This window comes from Corythoichthys intestinalis, chromosome 5, assembly GCF_030265065.1.
Source record: "Corythoichthys intestinalis isolate RoL2023-P3 chromosome 5, ASM3026506v1, whole genome shotgun sequence".
In the NCBI taxonomy this organism is placed as follows: domain Eukaryota; kingdom Metazoa; phylum Chordata; class Actinopteri; order Syngnathiformes; family Syngnathidae; genus Corythoichthys; species Corythoichthys intestinalis.
The window spans coordinates 30,449,541-30,467,841 of record NC_080399.1 but is presented as its reverse complement, the minus strand read 5'-3'; the positions used below and the strand labels follow the sequence as shown (position 1 = coordinate 30,467,841).

The 18,301-nt window shown below is 39.0% G+C and overlaps 1 protein-coding gene and 1 long non-coding RNA gene across 5 annotated transcripts; one reads left to right on the top strand and one right to left on the bottom strand.

Annotated features, from left to right (window-relative positions):
- The first annotated feature begins 2,022 nt into the window (after positions 1-2,022).
- On the top strand, positions 2,023-18,275 carry LOC130915960 (carboxypeptidase A1-like). Of its 4 annotated transcripts, none has more exons than XM_057836251.1 (12): positions 2,023-2,062; positions 2,804-3,064; positions 10,649-10,730; positions 10,816-10,950; positions 11,082-11,186; positions 11,266-11,367; positions 12,057-12,158; positions 12,231-12,341; positions 12,616-12,706; positions 17,478-17,677; positions 17,757-17,841; positions 18,021-18,275. In XM_057836251.1, exons 2-12 carry the CDS (start codon positions 2,997-2,999, stop codon positions 18,206-18,208), a joined length of 1,269 nt encoding a protein of 422 aa, XP_057692234.1. In that variant the 5' UTR covers positions 2,023-2,062; positions 2,804-2,996; the 3' UTR covers positions 18,209-18,275. The 4 variants fall into 4 exon arrangements, with proteins under 4 accessions (XP_057692234.1, XP_057692237.1, XP_057692235.1 ...); XM_057836254.1 differs by having other exon boundaries at positions 2,046-2,062; positions 2,808-3,064; XM_057836252.1 differs by lacking the exon at positions 2,023-2,062 and adding an exon at positions 2,196-2,325.
- LOC130915963 (uncharacterized) lies at positions 2,215-3,966 on the bottom strand. The gene is made up of 3 exons (XR_009063200.1): positions 3,846-3,966; positions 3,721-3,778; positions 2,215-3,029 (listed from the first exon to the last, which is right to left on the bottom strand). It is a non-coding gene; the product is annotated as an uncharacterized LOC130915963 (long non-coding RNA).
- Positions 18,276-18,301: the final 26 nt, after the last annotated feature.

The following is an 18,301-nucleotide window of genomic DNA, read 5'->3' as shown; positions in this document are numbered from 1 at the left end:
TACGTGCAGTTCTTGTGGTAATACAAATATTATGTTAAATCTCAATTTAGTAATAAGGTTTTAAACATTTTTTTAACTGCAATGAGGTGCAGAAATGCTTGTCTCAAATGTGATACACTTAGCAATATAGTTTTTGTGCATTTTGGAGTTATTTTTGTTCATTTACCCATGTTAGGCTGCTTATTTATTTCCATATAATCTTCAAAATATATTCCATTTCACTGTGCATAAGTCATTTTTACTTTTGTTAATGTATGTTACTATACATATATATATATATATATATATACACACACGTATATGGCGGAAAACGGACAAAACTGAAAAAGCAGTTTCTGCTCTTGCACTCCTCTTTAAAAGAAACTGCTGTATTTTAAGCCAAAACAACTGTTATATTTGATAGAACAATACGTCTATATGCTACCATAGCAGATTCATGGCGCATTAAGCCCCCAAACTATTTTTAATATGTCCGTTTTACCCTGGAAATCCCGGTTTACAGACGTCGCGCAACCGCTTTTGTTTAAACCCAGCCATAAAACGTAGGTAATTAATTAGTTATTCAAAATGTCTGTCATTTTTAGTTTTGTTGTTTTGTCATTAATTGATGTCTAATATTTAGGTGTTTTTTTTAAAAATACGACTTTAAAGAAATTATTCACTCGCATATTTTAAACTTTTAAACAAATGGAAAATGAATGAATGAATGAAAAAAATGGCGTCTGTAAAAAAGTCACAGATATCTACCTCATAACTATTGCTTAATTGAATTTTTTTTGTTACTGTCGCATTTTCTCCGATATGTTAGATGATAATCCATCCAAAAAAACAAAAATTGAAAAAAACGTTTAAAAGGGTAAATATATGAAAAAGAAAATCTCGACCACTCCTTGATGTCTGCGATTTCTGCATCGTGACCCTTGTTATATTACCATGTTTTACCCATGAAATCCCCCAAAACCCAGCTGTGGCCATTCACAGCTGTGTCTTGGCACTCAGTGATACATGCTACATGGAGTTTTTGGATCGAAACAAGGTAAGTACGCGATAATATCTCGTTAAAGTCATGGCATATGTAATTCTGCTCTCGCCTACTCTCACCTCCAGATAGGGTTTTGCTGTTTAATTTTTTTTTTTTTTTTTCAAATGCCCTCCTGTTCAAAAATTTTCTTCCCCCCAAAAAATTGAGATTTCAAGCATTCCAATGATCACACTTGCATATCGGAAAATTTTGAAATTCGGCCAAATTGGGGTCTCAGAGCGGAACTACAAGTCACCTGAGTGTTTTACGCTATATATATATATATATATATATATATATTGCACATTATTGAAAAAGTACAATTTTGAAAGAAAATCAGTTTCTATGTATGCGTTGTTACAGCAAGTATAATGCAGTAGCCTAATGCATGTGTAAAACCTGTTGTTTTCATGTTATCGGTGTAACTACCAAAAGCAGTTTTCTTTGCATTTCTGTAGTTTTAGGAAGTTTACCTCCCCCTCCTCCCTCAAAGAAAAAAAAAAAAAAAAAATCTGGCTCCGTGGCGACCTTTATGTCAGGGAGAAATTCCAGCCACTTTCACTGCGGCCTACTACGCATGTTTTTTGGGATGTACTGTAGAAGGAAGCCGGATTACCCGGAGAAAACCCATGCAGGCACAGGGAGAACATGCAAACTCCACACAGGAAGACCTTAGACTGTATGTGTTGAATACTTTGAACTTTTACCTTTCCAATGTTGTAACTGTGATCAGGCAGACAATATCGTTGTTAATGTGAGCAGTTGTGGAGTGGCACACATCCCACAACAATTTAATTTATGACTAGTTCCCACCATTTTTTCCCTTTGTTTTTATTAAATCTTAGTTGAGAACAAAGTTTGCGAGAAGTTTTTCCTCCTTTCACTTCACCTTAGGAGTGCTGTACATTTAAACTGTTTTGCAACTAACAACACACATGCAGCAATCTTTAAGGGTTGAACAAAAAAAGGAAGTTCTGTGTGAGAATGCAGTCTCACTGTAACAAGAAGGCAAATAAGTCTTCAGACATCTTCAGTAAGCAGGTATGTACCAGCATCGATGTGTGTGTGCCTGTGTGACTGTAGCAGGTGTTTTTACTGTATCACCTGTGTGTTCTTACTTGGCTATCAGCAGCCCTACGAAAGACAAAGCTGCTTACAACTTGTGAAAAATGCAAAATGTTTTTCTTCCTAAAGTAAAATAAATGCAGCATAGTCGAAAGACTGTCCAATATTTGGACATTTTGTGCAGGACAATGTTATGATGCTCAAGTCTGTGTCAGAGGATCACCTGCTCGCTCAAAACAGTATGCTTATTTATTTATTTATTCATTTATTTTTATTGAACTCTGACACAAGAGAGGGAAGCCAACTGTAGACATCCTTTTTCTCATTTGACCTTTCAAATTTTATTTGAATACAACAGACTTTATGATATTGCAATTGTAAAAAAAATGATTTTTCTTCAAAAGATGCCATTCTATGAAATTATATCACCACAGTGAATTGTAACGACTGGCAGACCACATTATGAAACACATCCTTTTTGTTTTGCTATTGCTAGTCCTGCCCAGCCACAATTACAAAATGATTGTTGACACATACATTAGGTATTTAAGATATTTGTTTGTAATTAGCATAATATCATAGTATCACACATATAACTTTTTTACTCTTAAGTAGTTTTATACATTGATTTTTTTTTCTCCCAAACCATTTCTACTCTGTTATAAGGTGAAGTATTTGAGTCTTGCGTGTTCTGTAAAGTTTGTTGTTTTCCCCTAGCTAGCAGTCAGAAGTGGGGCAACTTTCAACACCAGCAGAGGCTGGACATCAGTGTTGCAGGTGGCATCCGGCGTGCGAATTGGAGCAGCTGCTGACACACCTCCCTGCCCTTGAGTAAGGTGACATTGACCCTCCCCTGGTGGATCCATAAAGGGGTGAGCCAGGGATTCCGGCCAGGATCTTGAATTCTGTCATGATGAGGGTCTTGCTCGTCTTGGCCGCGCTGCTGGTTGCCGCGTTCGGCAACGAAACGTTTGAAGGGTGAGTTGATCTTCAATTATACGTAATTCTTCTAAATATATTTTTACGTAAATAATATGCTAAGCAGTAGAGCCTATGTTGAACTGTACACAAAAGGTACAGAATCTATAGGGGTTTTTTTTATATTTGCGTTGCTAAACATAAAAATAAAATGATTACGTTTTTCAGACAAAAAGTGGAAAAAAGAATACCATATTTTTGTAGTGGCCAGAAATGGCACAACAACATAATACATGCAGGTGTGTTCCGAATAAACTGAACAAGAGGCTAGGACTGGATCAAAACAATATATTTTAAATATAGGGAAAAAAAACAGACAAGAACAGGAAAGTGCATGGGCTGAAAATCCTCCTAAATGGGGCTGGTATAATTTAATAACAAACCATTTTAATAATCAGTGGCAAATTTAAAGCAACACTTGAAAACACCGCAATCCTATAAGCCACTTAGGTTAAAAACACTGCAAAAGCCAGCTCCACAAACCCTGTAAAGTGCACAATCCCATTGACTATGTACGTAAAAATAAAAAACCATAAACTCTTAAAATACTAATTAGAAAGGGGAAAAACAGTGACACATGCCAGGGTCCTATTAGATTAAGCAGAAAACATCATTAAGGCATGTACACAAACAATTAAAATACATTGCTTAAATACCTCCTTGAAGAATTGAGGACACACACTTTCCGGATGAGGCCAAACAGGTGCCTGGATGCTAAAATTGAATGCCCAGATTAAGTTAATAATAACTGACAACAATTTCAAATAAAAGAAAATATTACCTTCTGCTATGTTTATAGTGAGTATAGATCCACCGAACGCCACACGCAGCAGTCTTTGGCGTCCTAGCTAGCGCACCTGTGGTGAATTGCTCCTGATCATAGGCTTGCCTCAAAAAAAAAGTGAGTCAGCGCCCCTTGCTGGTAGCTCTCTTTTTAACTGTTCCCCTGGGGTGCTTACTGCCATAAGGTTTTCCCCAAGGCCCTAGCACCCTTACCTCTACATTTGTGTGTCCCATACGCTTTTTATTGTATATAGCCAGGGGTGAAAGTGAGCCGGAACGCACCGGATCGGCGTTCTGCCATGAAATACGATGGTGGAACGCCGATCCGGCATACGGTGCTTTGATCCCGAGAATATTACGGCAACTGTCAAAACCCATTAAAAAATTATAATAAATCAAAAAAGAATTAAAAAAAACTGCCACGCTGCCACACACGCATCACCAATAAGAACAATCTACTAACGTCAGATTTACATCCACAAGTGTTAACAACAAGCCTAATAATAATAATAATGTTTAGCGTCGTCCGTTTTCACTGATTTTTATTATTCATTTATTCTACATAGTTCTTCCCAACATCTCGATCTGACAAGTCGCGTTGCCTGTAGCCCTTTTCACACATATATCCAGGGAAATTCCCGTATCAGTGGCCTATACTACGAAGCCAGTTTTCTGGCTTAGCAGGGTAACTTCGAGAGTAACTTCATCACGTGCGACCTAAGTTCGCAGCTAAGCGAGACTACGAAAGGTGGATATGTTGGAACCGAGAAGTGTTGCCATGGCAACACACGCCACACGCCAAACCTGGTTGTCTCAGAGTTAGATCTTGCTTAACCCCAGAATTCTAATTAACCACGCTATAATTAAGCTGACAATGACAGCGTACCTGGACGACCCATACGACATTGGCGCGCGGATTGTGAGGGGCTCTCTTCGGAGTGCACGGGTTTTTGGAGACCGCCAGAATCCGCTGGCGTACCCGGAAGATGTTCTCCATGAAAGATGTAGATTTTCAGCTGAGGGAATTCTTTACCTGTGCCAACTGATCGAGGCGGACGTCACTATAATGTAACCCGCCGAAGTCAGGCCCTCACAAACGGGCAGATTGTGTGCCTCTCCATGCGCTCTTTCGCCAGGGACAATATATGCATTCCAATGGTGATGCTGAATATCTGTGTAAGAACACTGTATGCCGTGCGATTCGAAGTGGGGTATGGAAACGCTTCAAATTGATCGTTGAAATTGCTGAATGTAAACGAATGCAGAGCTTTGCTCTCATATACAAGAAATATATTTAACGGACTTTTCCTGCGTTATTTCGTTGTGTAAATGAGTTAATAATAATCATAGAAATATGTAGACTATTTAAACATTGAGAAAACTGCCAACTCGAAGAGATTAAATTAAATGTCAAATCCACTGATAGGACAGACGCACAAATATAAAACATATAAATGTTTATTGAATACTCATCTTACAGTCTTGTTTAACTGTGAAAATTCGTTGCAAAAGACGGGCTTTAATTCACGCAACAACGCATGGCATCCCCGCATTTCCTTCTTCTCCTGAATCCTCACAAAGATAACATAAAATTTTGGAGGGGAGGGGTTGGGTCGGGCTCGGGCCTGCAAATCAAGTTAATTGATCGGGCTCGGGTCGGGTCGGGCTTGATTTTTTAGGCCCAAACTAAGGAAAAAAAAAAAAAAAGGACATACGTATTCATACAGTCAATGGGACTAAACATACAATTATCCTGCTTCATGTGGTGATGCGCGATAAATTATTTCTTACTGTTAACGTACCAAATCTTATTTTATTATCCTGACAGCAGGCTTTATTTCTTTGCATGGACATAAGTAAACTGGCATATTGACGCATTCACAAATCACACGATCTGTAAATTCGCGGTCAACAGACCCGTCGCGCTCTACTCGCTGAAACGGTGTTCAATTTCACGGTGAGGCTGGATTTTAATTCCTCATAACGCCGCATGATCATCGCGCATTCCTCCTCCGTGAAGTAACGTGCCCGTGCCATCGTCACAAGTAGTGTTTGACTCTGGTCTCCGCCCCCTTTTATGTGAACGCGCAGTAACTCTGACTGGGTTGACACAGGTTCGACTAATCAACCTCATAATCAGCGTCGTAGCACCGACTTACCACAAACTAGACAACCAGGTTTTGTCAACTCTGGTTACCCGCTGGTAAACTGGATTACTTCGTAGTATAGGCCACAGGTGACGCGGGATCTACTCTCGTCATTATTTTTACATGAAAAGATGTCTCTAGAATGAAGCAGATTGGACGCTTTCACGGACTTGTCCCGTGTTGCCTACTGGCGCTCTCTGTGCGTGGAGGGCTGTTGGCGCAATTTTATAACCTGGACATCATTTTTGGTCAGCATTGGTTGTCACAATGTTGGTCAAATCGTGACATGTTTTGTTCCGAAGGGAGCGTTCCCGACATGTAACTGCAATCAATTTAAGGTTATCAAGAGGTAAGATCGGGGCTGAAAAATCCAGCCCGACCCGACCCGGGTCCGCAGGTATTGTAGCCCGACCCGGCCCGAGCCCATTCAATTAACCGGATTTGCAGGCCCGAGCCCGAAAACCCCCCCCAAAATTTTATGTTTTATTTGAAGGCCTGAGCCCGGAAAAAAAACAAATGTTATATTTTATTTTTAGGCCCGAGCCCGATAAAAACCTCAAAATTCTATGTATTATTTGTGAGGACTCAGGAGAAGGAGAGGGAAGGGATGCGCCAGTCAGACATGGACAAAGAACTGCTTGCTGCTTGGAAAAACGAACTGGTTGCATTTTGTGTGATCACATTTGGCGACAATGCCTATGCATAAACACCTGTCTTTTGTAACGAATTCTCAGTTGGCAGAGAATAAACGCAACTTTTCTTAATGTTGAAATAGTCTACATATTTTTATGATCATTATAAATACATTTACACAACGAAATAACGCTGGAAAAGTTGGCTAAATATAAATAAAGAGACGCGGTTTTACCGTCTTGCAGAGGTGAATATTAAAAAGAGGGCGCATGGCACGCTCTGGCTCTGCAATGACCATACAGCGCCTTCTCTTTTTTTCCAAATTATTTATTTGATAACAAGTATTCCTTAGTTAACATTCATACATCGTTTTAGTATACATATATAAATATATATTTATTTGGAAAAGTTTTCAGTTTAATTTAGCTATTTCCAGCTGTTTCCTGTTTAGTTTAGCCCTGCTTTCAAGCACACCAGGAGAAAACCAACACAGGCGTGGTGAGAACATGCAAACTCCACATTGGAAGGTTGGAGCCCGTGATTGAACACTTGTTGATCTCAGAACTGTGAGGGGAACGTGCAAACCACTGTGAAACCTGTTGTTTTATTGTGTGTTATATTTGTAACTGTGCCAAAAGCAGTTTTAGCATTTCGGTGGTTTTAGGAGGGTCCACCCCCCCAGCCCCCCGTTTCGGCAAGAAATTCTAGCCACTTTCACCCCTGTATATAGCAAAATGAATAACTAAATGGCCACTGAATGTATTTTGACACTGTATGCCAAAAGAAGAAGTTACACACACATGTGAAATGATCTTTCCTGATGTGTTAAAAGTTGTGAAAGTATTGTCCTAAAAGACATCAGGCTCTTTACATAATTACAAAGTGCATGTTGTTCTATTCAAACGTTTTAGTGTCCGGGTTTCAGGGACGGGGTGGACCCAAACGCAGGGAAAACAAAAGGCAGGGCAAATCAGGATGTGTGGGAACTCAAAATGTTTTAATAACAGTTAACAAAAATACAAAATTCAAACAAAAGGCCCGGGATCAAACGAAAAGGTATCAAAAATTACTTTTTACGAGAATCTGAACACGAGGGCTTGGACATACAAATAGACAGCACATGGGGAACTTTAATACAGACATGGGGTAACGTGACAATGAGACACATGGAACAGACAAAAAACAACGGGTGAAATCAATAGGTCATCACCAGTGTTGTTAATAACAGCGTTAGAGTATGATGGTGTTACTGACGGCGTTATTTTTTTCAGTAGTGAGTAATGTAATTAATTACTTTTCTCATCTTTGCAACGCCGTTACCGTTATTGAGGATGTAAAGGCGTGCGTTACTACGTTGGTTGAGTGACACGAGAAAATTGAGAGACACGGACTCACCGAGAAAGCAGAGCGGGAGTGGGAAGGAGGATAGGGAGTTGTGACGCCGCTGCAAACGTGATGCTAGGTGACTCCAATAATACCTGACTGTAGCCGATAGCCTACAAACTACACCAACATGATGCTACGATAGATATCACATGTATAGAGAACTAGATTCGAAATGATAGACTCGCCGGCGTTAGTAAACAGCATCCCTCTTAAAGCAGTAGACTTCTCAGGAAGGCTCTGTTGTACAGAACCTTCCAAGTGAACCTAAGTTAACTTTTTATCAAAAATACTCATAAATCAGCAAAACCTTGACTTGAATCTATCTTTAAATGATGAAACAGTTTTAAAACTAAACAGAAGGGAACTAATGCAACAACGGGAGCAATTTTAACTACATTAACGGTTGATTCACAACATTAGATGACTTCCAAACATAGCAAAGGTTACTATCTAGCAATCTCTGCAATACCCCTTTGTCTAGTTAAGTTTAGAGTAAAGAATTGTGCTGGGGCCAATTGGGCCAAAAACCCGTTTGAACTTCATATAGTGTGACCTATATTTTTTGGGGAATTAAAAAAAAAAAAAAAAAAGCATGAAAAGTAACAAGTAACTAATTACTCTTACATTCAGGTAACTGAGTTACTAACTCAATTACTTTTTGGGAGAAGTAATTTGTTACTGTAATTATTTACTTTTTTAAAGTAAGATTAGCAACACTGGTAATCACAATGACCAGACACCCTAGTGGTGGTAGACACTCAGTGGTAGAGTAGTTGTCCCCCAACCCAGAAGTTGTGGGTTCAATTCCCTGCCCTGATGAACTCGCCTAAGTATCCTTGAGCAAGATACTGAACCCCACATTGCTCCTGGTGCTGCGTCACCAGTAGGTGGATGGGGAGATAGTGTAAAGCGCTTTGAGGGCCTTGAAAGGTGGAAAAGCGCTATACAAGTATAACACTATTTACCATAGTGCAAAATCTTAACAAAACTCAGCACAAGGCATGACATTTAGTTGCCGAAGTGTGTGCTGTGGTGTCATTAACAAGATAAGGTTCAAGCACATGCAGAGAAAAACCCGATAGTGGTGCAGAAAATCTCGTCTATTTGAAGTATAGACTCTATTGGACCTTCTTTTTCTGTCCTTTGTACAAAGGTAATAATCACTTCCTGTCCTCCTAGTTCAAATGAGTCCAAATAGATTGGACGTCTATTGCCGTCAATGGCACTGAAACATGATGTTACTGCCACCCGTCCCAGTTTATAAGGCCTGACTGTTCATTGCAGTGGTAACCAGTGAGTTAATTGTGAGAAATAATTTTGACAATTAAAGCCTTTTTATCATAGTATCATAGTTTATCAAAACATGTTGATGATCCCTAAACGCAGTGTCAACAACAAAATTAACTTACAGGAATATTTATAATAATAAGTTGAAAACAAGCGTTTTTTTTTTTGTTTGTTTTTTTTTTTTTTTTTTTTTGCTTTTTTGAGGGGAATTCTAAATCAGACTGTTCAGGACAGCTATAATTATCCCCAAGAATATCTGTTATAAAATTAGCGATTTTAGTGGGTAAATCGAAGCTCTGCTCACCATTTTGGTGGTGCTCTCTGGCGTTTCATGGTCCACAATTTCAATCCTTGGTTCTTACTCAGTAGTTGTTGTCGCCTTTGAAAGCTTAGGTTTGAAAAAATTACGTAAATCCATCATGCCTCGTCGGTCCTCAGGTGGTTTTTGGCTAAGTAAAGCAAATGATCGTCTAAGGTGCTAGTCACATGATCTGTTCAAAAAATAATTTTGACCCATCATAAAAATATTTTTTTGTTCATTTATTTCATTTTTGTTGTTTGTTTTATTGCTTTACAACTTTTATAGACAACATTTTACCAGAAAATTCTTAATTTTAAAATCATATGGGAAAGTCAATTACATGCAATGATACTTTTCGGCCACTAGGGGGGTCATACCCCCCTTGCCCCCCTTAAACGCTGCGTATGCCTTTTATGGTACGTTTCTGTGCTCATTTACTGAGGTTCTTCCCCTGGTTACCAAGTGAGCATGTTTTCTTAAAAGATATAAGGTTGTGTAGTTGAGTGTGTGTAGTGTTAAAAAAAATATAAAGTTAATAAAGTTGAAAAATCTTTGTGTGTTTTATTGAAGTTCATGCTGTGCACGTAAATGTTGTAGTTTGACATTATAATTAAAACAAAAATCTTTTTCACAAACTGATCAAATAAAATCTAAAATCGACGATTACATTTGTCTATATTACACTTTTATGATTGAGATGATATTCTGATTTGCTACAGCATTATACGGCAGTGGGGATTGAATAATCACGAACACAACTGAACATTCCTTTTTATGGTGTGTAAAAAAGAAAAAAAATGTTTTATTGACAAGCATTAGATGCTTACTACTCTTACTTAAAAATTTGAAAACTGAATGTTGCGTTTAAAGACTGGCTTTTCCTTTGCATGCTTGTTAATTTGTTTTCTTCTAATTCAAATCATCCTATGTAATCATATTCTAGAAAGCAATTGCTACAGCTGGGGTGTTGTTAAATCACTGTTTGGATAAACTTGATTTAAATTCACATACATTTATCTTACAAACCACTGTGTTGGGTGCTCAAAGACATCAGGTTCTCCGCATGGTGGCAAAGGATGAAGCGCAACTGTCTCTTCTGAAGCAAATGGAGGACATGGAGGAGTACGAGGTGAGCCAGCGTCCCCAAACAGGAACATAAAATTTCTATTTGTATAAATGATCTGTCTGTGGGTATTTGTGCGTGTGCTTTTCAGCTGGACTTCTGGAAGAAGGCCAGAGATGTAGACACTTACGTGGACATCAGAGTTCCCCTAGGAAGTCTGGAGGCTGTCAAACTTTTTCTAGAGAGCAACGACATTAAATACTCAATCATGATTGAAGACCTGCAGGTCAGACTGACCTTTCCTTAGTTAGTTTGTCACTTGTTTGTTCATTCTTTAGTTGGATACTCATTTGATGAATTGCTTATTTATTGTTTGGTGTTGTTATGTCTGACGTGCTATTTGTTCTTGTTCCTCAGGTGATCCTGGATGAGGAGCAGGAGGAGATGGACTCATTTGCCCGTGAAGCTGAGCCCAGAAATACCGATAGCTTTGATTTCTCCAGATACCATTCCATCAGCGAGGTGTCAATAATTACCGTTTTTCACTTGTTAGAGATGATTAACTTAGTGTTGTATTAACCTTACGAATGTGATGGTTTAGATATACAGGTTCCAAGACATGCTGGTGGCCGAGAATCCCGGACTGGTCAGCAAGCTAGTAATTGGTCAAAGCTACGAAAAACGTCCACTCAACGTGTTGAAGGTAATAATGCAGGCAGGGAGGCAAGTTTTAGAATTAGTACATTTTTTATTCAGTTTGACTGATTGTCATTGTAGTTTTAGTACGTCTTGTTCATATGTAATAGATGTTACCAAATTGGCCAGTTATTCATTCGGTCATGTTTTTCTTCTTTTCATTTGAAATCGTTTTAATCGTACTTTGATTTCAGGTAGTTAGTTTGTTCACTTTATTTATTGTTCCTTTGTTTGTGCTGTGAGTTAGTTGTTTGCTTAACTCAATGTTCTCAATGTAATCATGCAAGATAGGGCTGTCTCCCTGTGCATTAACCTTGTATCAGGATTACAATGTTTGTTATTTAGGTTGTCTTATTGAATGTTATTGTAGCTTTAGTTGGTGAATCTTGCTTTTGGCAAGGTGTCATCTAGAGAGTACGCGAATCAGGCACGAAAAAATGATTTTGTGACATATGAGCAATAAAATGTGGTCTGTTAATTTGTTGTTTTGGTTCACTGGTTTATCAGTCACTTTTTTTATCTTGTGCGTCTGTTCATTTGAAATGTTTTTCAGACGTACTTTTGCTTATTTAGCCCTTACCTAGTCATAAGGTCCCTCCATTTATTGTTCATTTGTTAATGTAGTAAGTAAGGTATTTGTGATCTTATGAGCATTTTCTGACAACATTCAACCCAACACTTGTTTATTGATCGTAGTTCAGCACAGGTGGAAACAACCGTCCTGCTATTTGGCTTGACACTGGCATCCACTCCCGTGAATGGGTCACTCAGGCTAGCGGCACCTGGTTCGCCAAAAAGGTGAACTGAAGACTCTCAGCTTTCGTGTGCATCATTTTTAGCTATGTTTTTTCACGGATGCATTGTTTTCAGATCGTCAATGACTACGGCCGCGATCCTGTCCTCACTGCCATCCTCAACAAGATGGACATCTTCTTGGAGATCGTTACCAACCCTGATGGCTTCTACTACACACATACTACAGTGTGTCCACATTCCAACACAGAAACGTTTTGAATATTACCAACTACACTCCAAAAATTGTTGAACTCATTGGCTGCCTTTGATGGCGCTAGACATCCATTCCATTTTGACTAACAGGGCTGGGAGTCCCCCAGTCAAATTGGATTGGATGTCTTGTGTTGGCAATGGCAGTTAAATATGATCATTCTATGCCAGCCATCCCTGTTACAATGGCATTGATTTCTAACACTGCCAATGGCAGTGAATGAGTTAATATTGGATCTAATGCTTTCAGAATCGGATGTGGCGTAAGACCAGGAAGCCCAATCCTGGATCCCGCTGTGTGGGAGTGGATCCCAACAGGAACTGGGACGCTGGTTTTGGAGGTAACGCCTCTGCATAACAAACGTAGGCTTGTGGCAACTGTTACAGTTTTAGCCGACAAATCAACTCTTATGTTAGACACACTTTTAGTCAGTTTGTTGGCTGGTTCTTTCTTCTTTCAGTATTTTAGCACAACAGTTTTCTTATACGCATCCATCATCTTAGTGGCTTATTCCAAATGTCTAAAAAAACAAAATATAAAATATCTAAATATTGACTGTATGTATACTAGGCCTGCACAATACATCATTTAAACATTGTCATCGCAATGTGCATATGCACAATAGTCTCATTGTAGGATATGGGATTGTTTTTCATGTTTTATTTTGAACACGCCAACTTTTGTTTTGCTTCATGAAAGCAGCAAGTGTACAGAGACATGGCCTCCTGGATCCCGTTTATATACAGCGATCTTCATAATTAACCCCCTTAGCCTGGATTAAACGGTATTATATGAACACAATGTAATCATGGTTCATACCCTTTGTCGGCAATAACGGAGGCCAAACGTTTTCTGTAACTCTTCAGTCTTTTCACACACTGTTGCTGGTATTTTGGCCCATTCCTCCATGCAGAGCTCCTCTAGAGCAGTGATGTTATGGGGTTGTAGTTGGGCAACACGGACTTTCAACTCCCTTCACAGATTTTCTATGGGGTTGAGATCTGGAGACTGGCTAGGCCACTCCAGGACCTTCAAATGCTTCTTACGAAGCCACTCCTTTGTTGCCCTAGCTGTGTAGCTGTGTGTTTGGGATCATTGTCATGTTGAAAGACCCAGCCACATTTCATCTTCAGTGCTCTTGCTGATGGAAGGAGATTTTCACTCAAAATCTCTCGATACATGGTTCCATTCATTCTTTCCTTTACACAGATCAGTCGTCCTGGTCCCTTTGCAGAAAAAAAGCCCCAAAGCATGATGTTTCCACTTCCATGCTTCACAGTGGGTATGGTGTTCTTCAGATGCAATTCAGTATTCTTTCTCCTCCAAACACAAGAACCTGTGTTTCTACCAAAAAGTTCTATTTTGGTTTCATCCGACCATAACACATTCTCCCAGTCCTCTTCTGGATCATCCAAATGCTCTCTAGCTAACCGCAGACGGGCCTGGACGTGTACTTTCTTCAGCGGGGGACACGTCTGGCAGTGCAGGATTTGAGTCCCTGGCGGCACATTGTGTTACTGATAGTAGCCTTTGTTACTGTGGTCCCAGCTCTCTGTAGGTCATTCACTAGGTCCACCCGTGTGGTTCTGGGATTTTTGCTCACTGTTCTTGTTATTATTTTGATGCCACGGGGTGAGATCTTGCATGGAGCCCTAGATTTAGGGAGATTATCAATGGTCTTGTATGTCTTCCATTTTCTAATAATTGCTCCCAAAGTTGATTTCTTTACACCAAGCGTTTTACCTATTGCAGATTCAGGTCTACAATTTTGTCTCTGGTGTCCTTCGACAGCTCTTTGGTCTTGGCCATAGTGGATTTTGGAGTGTGACTGACTGAGATTGTGGACAGGTGTCTTTTATACCGATCATGAGTTAAAACACGTGTCATTAATACAGGTAACGAGTGGAGCCTCGTTAGACCTCGTTAGAAGTTAGAACTCTTTGACAGCCAGAAATCTTGCCTGTTTTTAGGTGACCAAATACTTATTGTCCATTCTAATTTGGAAATCAATTCTTTAAAAATCTTTTTTTTTTTTTTTCCCACATTGTCTCTCATGGTTGAGGTTTACCCATGTTGACAATTACATGCCTCTCTGATATTTTCAAGTAGGAGAACTTGCACAATTGGTGGTTGACTAAATACGTATTTGCCCCACTGTGTATGTATATATATATATATAAATATATATATATATATATATATATATATATATATATATATATATATATATATATATATATATATATATATATTAGGGCTGTCAAACGATTAAAATTTTTAATCGAGTTAATTACAGCTTTAAAATTAATTAATCGCAATTCAAACCATCTATAAAATATGCCACATTTTTCTGTAAATTATTGTTGGAATGGAAAGATAAGACACAAGATGGATATATACTGGACTGTCTCAGAAAATTAGAATACACAATATTCTAATTTTTTGAGACAGTCCTGTGTATATATACAGGACTGTCTCAGGAAATTAGAATACACAATATTCTAATTTCCTGACTGTCTAAGGAAATTAGAATATTGTGTATTCTAATTTCCTGAGACAGTCCTGTATATATACACAGGACTGTCTCAAAAAATTAGAATATTGTGTATTCTAATTTCCTGAGACAGTCCAGTACATTAAACATACAGTACATAGGGACTGTATTTGTTTATTATAACAATAAATTAACAAAATGGGATTAACATTATTAACATTCTGTTAAAGCGATCCATGGATAGAAAGACTTCTAATTCTTAAAAGCTGTTAGTACAAGTTATAAAAATGTTATATTAAAACCCGTCTTAATGTTTTTGTTTTAATAAAATTAGTAAAAATTTCAATCAAAAAATAAACTAGTAGCCCGCCATTGTTGCAGCCCGCTCATGGGTGCTGAAGCCTATAAAATCAGTCGCACCCAAGCGCCAGCAGAGGGCGGCAAAACTCCATAAAACACAATTAACATGTGGGCATTTCACTCTGTCATTTAAATCTGTCTGAGCAGGGCATGAGCGTTAATTGCGTCAAATATTTTAACGTGATTAGCTTAAAAAATTAATTACCGCCCGTTAACGCGATAATTTTGACAGCCCTAATATATACATATATATATATATACACACACACACACACACATATATATATATACACACACAGCCCCTTTTGTATATTGCAAACCCCCAAAAAGTCGCAACGTAAGTTTTATTTCCTATATTGTTCAGCCCTAATGTATACATTTCACTGTTGATCGCTTGATTGTCCCTTTGATCCATCGATTTTCAACACCGCTTATCCTAGTCAAGAGTCATACAGTGCTGGAGCCTATCCCAGCTTACTTTAGGCGAAAGGTGGACTTACAGCCTGAATTGCTCACCAGTCACTTTCAGGGAACATACATAAGAACTTAACGGGAATTGTTTCCGGGCTGCCAGTACATGAGTCATGCAAATATACAGTACCAGTACACCGTCAGAGACTGTTCCTTCCATTATTACTATTTGACTAACCATGTATCATGATTTAGCTAGTGAGTCAGTTCTTCCAATCATAATTAGTCATTTTTAAACTAAATTTTGTTAGTTTCTCATTTAGCTAGTCCCTTTAATATCGTCTTCCTTCTCAATGGCAGAAAATATTTTGTATGAATTGGAGGTGAAAAGTATATTTAACCCTTTAATACCGAACGTGTCGGCAGCGACGCGTTTATGCATGCCGTCTTTGAAGCTTCGTCACGCTGTAATTACGTCACCCACGTGCCGCTGGTTGGTCTCATTTGAACGTGCGGAAGTTGATGTCCACACCAGTTTTTATTTGAAGTCAATCGACCAAGAAAAACGGGAGATAATGTCATTTGAGTTTTATAGTTTTATTGCACTCATAAATATGCATTAAAACGCTGCATGGACCATGTATCTATCTCCATATTTCCATCATTTCTTGTCCTTTTTCAAAACCGAAAGCAGCACAAAAAAACTACAGATCCCAAGACCGTTGTGATGTCAAGAAGGACGAACCGAATGTGGACACTTTTAATAAATTTCCGAGCGAGGCGCCAACTAAGGAAAAGGAGGCATGCGAAGCAAGCAACGGCCGGTGTTGTGCACCGGTTCGATTGAGCGAGCGACTTTGAAACGTGCAGAATGAATCTAAAACTAAATTTAGCATAAGCAAATGCATTATTTCATTAACTCAAGGAAGAAGATGAGCCGCATTTGTCGTTGTTTTCCTGGGATGAGTCGGCGTCTCGGCGAGTAGAAGTGACAGCAGCGCGCTAAAGAGTAGGCTGTGTGACGTTGTGTGTGACGCAGCTCCGCAGCTCCGTGTCCGTGACCTGTTCATGCGGAAGCTTTATTGAGTGAGGAAAAAAAAAAAAAAAAAAAAAAAAAACTTTATTGGGTCGTATGCCAGAAAAAATTTAAATTGAACTGAACTACTTGTCAATATTTTGAAAATACTTTTTTTCAATGTTATATATATTTTTTCTTCACTATAATCTTTTCAATTTTTATAAAGATGAGTGTTCGAGAAGCTTGATTGCATGTACGTATATACTTTAGATAAGGTGATGGGTATAATACCTAACTTCACAAAGAGATATCCTCCAAACCCTTTTTGTGTTAGATGATTTTCCCTCACCATTTTGCACTGTATATAACCTGTTTTGACCATAGTATGTGTAAAGGCCAAAAACGCCTATGACCATACTTGCTGTTTGTGTTGAATTGTCCAACATAAAACTATTCAATCTTATTTTTTTCTATTGAATGTTTATCCTAACAAGTTGAATAACTGTTATCAAGCTTCATAACGGTTGGTCGAGCATGTTTGGTTGTCAGCGGGACATCAACATTACAAATTTTGAAAAAATATTTTGGGATTTTTTTGTCTTTTTGGGTCCATAATGTGGATTATAATTGGTCAGTGAAGAAAACAACAGTTTGGACATGAAGTTCAAGGTGTCCTTAAAAAAGGGACCCAACTTGGCCACTGTGAACAATTTTTTCTTTGAAATATAAAGGCAACATCAAATGCATTCAAATTCGGCCAAAATAGGTTTAGGTGTTAAAGGGTTAAAAGAATGTAATATATGAATACCCTTCGTTATCATCGCTTAGGCTCTGGTGCAAGTGGCAACCCTTGCTCGGAGACCTACCGCGGGCCTCGGGCACACTCTGAGTCAGAGGTCAGCTCCATTGTGAATTTCGTCAAATCTCACCGCAATATAAAGTCCTTCGTGTCCATCCACGCATACTCGCAAATGCTCCTCTACCCCTATGGATACACCAGGACGCCTGTCAAGCACCAGGCAGAGCTGGTAGGAGATCAAACTTCATCATTTATGATTATGCTACTGTACGTTATGTTCAGCGTTCATTATATTTATGCTTGTGCAGCACAATCTGGCCAGGAAGGCCGTCACAGACCTGGCTTCCCTGTATGGCACTCGCTACCGATACGGAAGCATCATCAACACAATCTGTGAGTTCTCTTTCCACTCGTGTTCACTAGTCAGTTGGACAGATTGACTCTGAAGGTCCAATAGTCAGTCATGGGACATGTACAGTACCATGCCACAGTTGCAATTGTACTTGGTAGTTCAAGCTTTGGATAAAGTTTGCACTCAACTTTTTAAATGTTATATTTCTGTGGCACTCCAGACCAAGCCAGTGGTGGAACCATCGACTGGACATACAATCAGGGCATCAAGTATTCATTAACCTTCGAGTTGCGTGACACTGGACGCTACGGCTTCATCTTGCCTGCCAACCAGATCATCCCCACTGCCAAAGAGACATGGCTGGCCCTCATGGCCATCATGGACCACACCTCCAAAAACCTCTACTGAGGTTCACTCAGTCCTCTGCTTGGGAAGGGAAGTCACCAATACCAATAAAGAAATAGTCAAGGAAAAAGATGCACTCTCAACTTTTTCTTTAGC

Excerpts from the sequence above, each read along its gene's own strand:
- LOC130915960 (XM_057836251.1), top strand. The coding sequence starts at position 2,997 with ATGATGAGGGTCTTGCTCGTCTTGGCCGCGCTGCTGGTTGCCGCGTTC. Across the intron at positions 10,731-10,815 it reads AGGACATGGAGGAGTACGAG|CTGGACTTCTGGAAGAAGGC; the intron begins GTGAGCCAGCGT and ends TGTGCTTTTCAG. Across the intron at positions 11,368-12,056 it reads GTCCACTCAACGTGTTGAAG|TTCAGCACAGGTGGAAACAA; the intron begins GTAATAATGCAG and ends TATTGATCGTAG.